Genomic DNA, 4,821 nt, shown 5'->3' with positions numbered 1-4,821 from the left:
CCCTAACAGCCCACGATGCCCCAATCTTCTTCTTCCTTAGTCGACCAGCAAAGGAAGAATGAGTAGCAGCTTGCGATGATGATATCTCCTTCAAAACTTCTCTGTTAGGCCTGAGATTTCAGGCTTAGGGTCTAAAGAGGAGGCTCTTCCAAATCCATATAACAAGCACTTGGATCTACCAGCAGGAAGGTTGCGAGAAGAGCCTGAGATTCTTCCTAGCGGTAGAGTGGCGTCAGTCTCAGGGAGGGTTCCCTTCGCTCAAGACCTTAGTGCAGATAGACCAGCCGCAAAGGAGCAGAACCCAGTTTCCGTTGGCTGCAACCTTCGCCCAGAACAGGGTATTCCCAAACCAGAAAAGTAACAGTAACTACAGTAACAATAGAGAGGAGAAGAGAAGGAAACCAGAACAATAAAAGGAAGAAGAGAAGAAATTGAAAATTTTTAGAGGAAGAAGGGGGAATCGGCAGCCATGGTTCTCATACCAAAACTCTTAATCAAATTTCTATTCTTCAAAATCTAAAACTGAAATTTCTCCATCGATTACATGTCCAATATAAAGAAAAAAATCAAAAAATTAATGGCAACTAACTTAAAATGGAAACTAATCTAAAATTAGAAACTAAGGCTCTGTACTGTAACATTCTAAAAAATGGGTTCTGATGTTTTTTTATTTTTTTGAAACAGAAATGAGGTAAAACCTGTATGGAAAGCCCTGTTCAATTTCTTGTTTTTTTGAAATGAACCGGGCACTTATGAGACTTTTGAATCCATTTTTTGGAGCAAAAAATACTTGTTTTTCACTTTTAGAATTCATTCTGAGCAAAAGGCGCCGAAATAGGTATCACTTTAATAGTTATGAGGGTAAAAGGGGAAATTACCCTCAAAACATAACATTGCTATGTTTCACGAACCCTAACTCCATTTTCAATTGCAGGGGGCGAGAGGCGAGAAGGAGGCGACCCTAACCCCATCCAACAGTTGCAGGAGGCGAGAGGCGAGAGCGAGAAGGTCCGGCGAGAGGCGAGAGCGAGAAGGAGGTGAGAGCGAGAAGGAGGTGAGAGCGAGAAGGAGGCGAGAGCTAGAAGGAGGCGAGAGGCGAGAAGCTCTGCTCGATACAAATTTTCTTGTCTACCACTCGATCTACCATCTTCTAGGTAAACGAAGATCTCTCTCTCTCTTTCTCTTTCTCGTTCTCTTTCTCTTTCTCTTTTTCTCACTCTCGTTCTCTTTCTTTCTTGATCTCTTCTCCCTCCTCCTCTCATATCACCTTGATGAACACGTCCTCTGGCCCTGTGTTCCTGTTTGTTTTGATCAGAATTTAAAAAATAAAAATTCCCATCTGAGACACAATGTACCTGTTATCGCCATATGAGTTTTGAGCATATTCATAGTTCAGTATTAGTAATTCGTTCAATAAATGATCTTTTTGCTTTTCCTTAGGCATCGTAGACTCAATAGATTGAATTTTATGAGGATTTGCGGTGATGTGAATTGTATGTCTCAGATGTATCCGATAATGAAATCAGTTTCAGATATGAGTCAGATGATGATGCATTATCTGGTTTGAGGCTGAAACCCTAGCATAAAAGAGTAGCTTCATTCTTTTCTTCACTTTAGTTTTACTTAGGTACACCATCCTTCTTGATTCTCGATTTGGAGATTTGATGTGATCATGCCCATGTCAGAATTTTGTTAGCTTTAGGTGTCTCTAATAACAAAACAGAGTTTTTCACACTTCTAATCATCAAACCACACTTTCTCCCCAGAAATGGCAGGGGATTCTTGTTAAACTGTTTTGGTTGTGATTGCAAGTAATTTAACCTTTCTCTTTCAAGTTTGATATAGAAGTGCGAAGGGTATTTTGCAGAAACTGGGAAGTTTTGCATCAAAACTCTAAAGTTAGCTAGACTGGATTAAAAGTTGTATTTGATGCAGGTGACAGGAATACAGTTTTCTAATCAATCATATGATTAACGATTAAGAATCTGTTGGAGTAACAGAAAGAGGGATCGTCTTAAGAATGTTCCACTGTAATAAAGGGTGTCTTTGAACTGTAGTTTAGCTTTCAAATTTCACTTTCTTTTAGCCAAATAAAAAGCTCTTGCACTGATATGAAATGCCTTAGAACCTTTCAGTTTCTGTCTGGCCATTAAATTCAGAACATTCAAAGGAGAGTTCCCAAACTGTTGTTCACCATGTACCTGGAAGCACGCATCAGGATGCAAATATTATGGGTCAACCCATTGATTGTGGATGAAACCTTGGTTTTCACTTCCCTATATATAGCTGTTTATATTTTCTCATTTTGCATCTATATAAGTGCTTATTTACTTTAAATGATTGTACAGCAATGGAACAAGTGATGCTCATTGAAACTATGCTGCTCATCCAGGCAGTGAACAATCCTTGCAGACTTCTCAATGGCCTTTTTTTTTTTCTGAGAGTATAATATTGTCCAAGAAGAAGAGTATGTTAGAATAGTACACTATTAAGAACACAAACTTATTCTCAAAAGCACTCTGTTAAGCAGCCTCCAAAAGGAATTATAAGGATACATTTTTTTCAATGGGGAGGGGAGATTTGGTAGGTTTTTAGTGGTTTCTGTGTAGAAGACACTTGCAATAAAATAAATATTCAACATTTCATGAAATAAAATTTAATTTGATTATGAATTGCAGTATTGAATCTTAAGTTCCAAGAGATATTTAGACTTCTGAGGTTTCTTAACACTTCAATTATCAACAAATGACTAGTATCCTAAAAATGATCAATAATCTGTCAAAGTGAGCAAAGTTTCATAATCACCTTTGGTTAGATTGTTATGCTATATTATTATTTGGGGAAAAGGATGGGTAATCTAGTGGGTTACTATAACTACTAATTTCAGCTCTTTTTATTTCTCAGTTTTCCTACGGATTTTAGGAAACCTAATTCAAGTATACTTCTTTAAATTATGACTATTCTGATATTGTTTTTTATTGCTAATTACCGGACAGATCGAGGGTCTGGAGGCTCTGGCAGTACTGCAAAGATTCAAGCGTCATCGTTGGGAGAGACAGGATCAGGCGATTCTCCCCTTCTCCTTTTCTTCACTCCTCTTTGTCTCCTTGATTCTTTGTTGCTCGGTACAAATTTTAATCCTTCTTACTTGTTCTTTGATAGGGTCTTTCCTTAACAGTTTTTTGCTCAAACCCTTATTTTGTATCCAGTGGATGATGGGTTTTGAAACTGTTTCTGACATCGCAGGTGATTCTTTCGAGGGTATACGGAGATTGAGATGTTTTCAGCCATTTGAGGTAACTGAACATTCTTGTGAATGCCACAGCTTTGGGCTTTGTTTGACTTAAACTGCAAAAAGTAATAGTATTGTTCTCCTATCTATTTGACCATTATTTACCTCAAGACTTCTACATTAATTTGATTCATTGGTTCTCTCTTTTTTACTGAAAGGGATAAGGTCATATATGTAGCATTGTGGTAGAAGTCCTTTTGAAGTGGCAATATAACATCTTTCTAATTTATTACTGGAGTGAATTGAAGTGAAGTTTTCTTGTGAATGCCACTGGTTCATTCTAGTACAGCCCAATATGTATTCAAAACCTCATTGAAGGCCTTTGAAAGCCCTGTGTGAGTAAGGTCATAGGGGTTTCATAGATTAAGGGTTGGGGTGCCTTGGTGAAAATCAGTGTTTTCAATTTGGATTTTAAATTCATGTTCTTTTTTTTTTGGTAAAATAGTGAGAAAATGTCAACTTCAAAACAAGCAGTTAATGAGACTGCAAAATGGAGCCAAGCAAATGTAGACACCCTTATTGTTCTGATGGTAGAGGAAGTTAAGAAAGGAAATAGGACTACTTCGACTTTTAATAAAGCTGGTTGGAACAACATTGCCAATAACTTCAAAGAAAAAATTGGGGTCAACTATGCCATTATACAGTTGAAGAACAAAGTGAACAAACTGAGGCAGGATTATAGTCAGTTTAAGAAGCTATTGGAGACAACTGGTTTTGGTTGGGATACTGCTTCAAGAACTTGTACTGTTGATGATGAATCCATCTGGGAATCGCATATTAAGGTATGCTCAATTTGTATTTAATTTGAGTATTTTGAAATGCCAGGATATATCAATTCAAGTATTTGATTATGCGTATTTTTTATTTATTAGGATAACCCTACTTGGCACGATTTAAGAAGCATGGACTACCACAATGGCCAGAACTATGTATGGTATTTGGTGATACATATGCAGACGGCGAAGGAAGTGGGACTCAAACAACCATGTTGGAAACTTTGGCGGCCGATGATGATAGGAATATGATTGAATCTTGTGATGAGTCAAGTTCCGCTGATGAAGTTAATGAGGTGACACTCAAACTGAAGCAGTGGAAAAAAGGCCAGCTACTAAGCATAGGCATGATAGGACTCCAAATGCGAAAAGGAGGAGGAGTAAGTCTAATGATTGGTCAATGGCATTCAAGGCAATTTAAGATATTAGTAAATCAAGGGTAGAACGGGATGCGAGCATGTCCACTGCTTCAACCCAAAATGCCGAACAGATGTACGGGATTACTAGGGCCATGGAGGTGCTTGAGTCAGGATATGAGTTAGATGAAGCACTATACGAGAAAACACTTCGGAAGTTAATGGCTGACCCGCAATGGAGAGAAGCATTAATTTCATGCCCTCCTCATCGGAAGTAAATACTCCTTTGTACCCTTCAGTAGTTTGCTTCTTGAAAAGTTCTTTTAATTAGATAGATTGATAACTCTACTTGGATTGTGCCTTGACCCTACTTTTAACTTTGGTGGTTTGCTATGTTTTT

The 4,821-nt window shown here is 37.9% G+C and overlaps 1 protein-coding gene across 1 annotated transcript; it reads left to right on the top strand.

Moving 5' to 3' along the window:
* The first annotated feature begins 3,567 nt into the window (after positions 1-3,567).
* LOC122068540 (uncharacterized protein At2g29880-like) lies at positions 3,568-4,798 on the top strand. Its single transcript, XM_042632423.1, has 2 exons — positions 3,568-4,074; positions 4,165-4,798. The coding sequence occupies exons 1-2, from the start codon at positions 3,745-3,747 to the stop codon at positions 4,315-4,317; spliced, it is 483 nt and encodes a 160-aa protein (XP_042488357.1). The 5' UTR covers positions 3,568-3,744; the 3' UTR covers positions 4,318-4,798.
* Positions 4,799-4,821: the final 23 nt, after the last annotated feature.

Source organism: Macadamia integrifolia, unplaced genomic scaffold (genome assembly GCF_013358625.1).
Source record: "Macadamia integrifolia cultivar HAES 741 unplaced genomic scaffold, SCU_Mint_v3 scaffold420, whole genome shotgun sequence".
Classification (NCBI taxonomy): Eukaryota; Viridiplantae; Streptophyta; class Magnoliopsida; order Proteales; family Proteaceae; genus Macadamia; species Macadamia integrifolia.
This window is presented reverse-complemented; position numbering and strand designations above follow the sequence as displayed.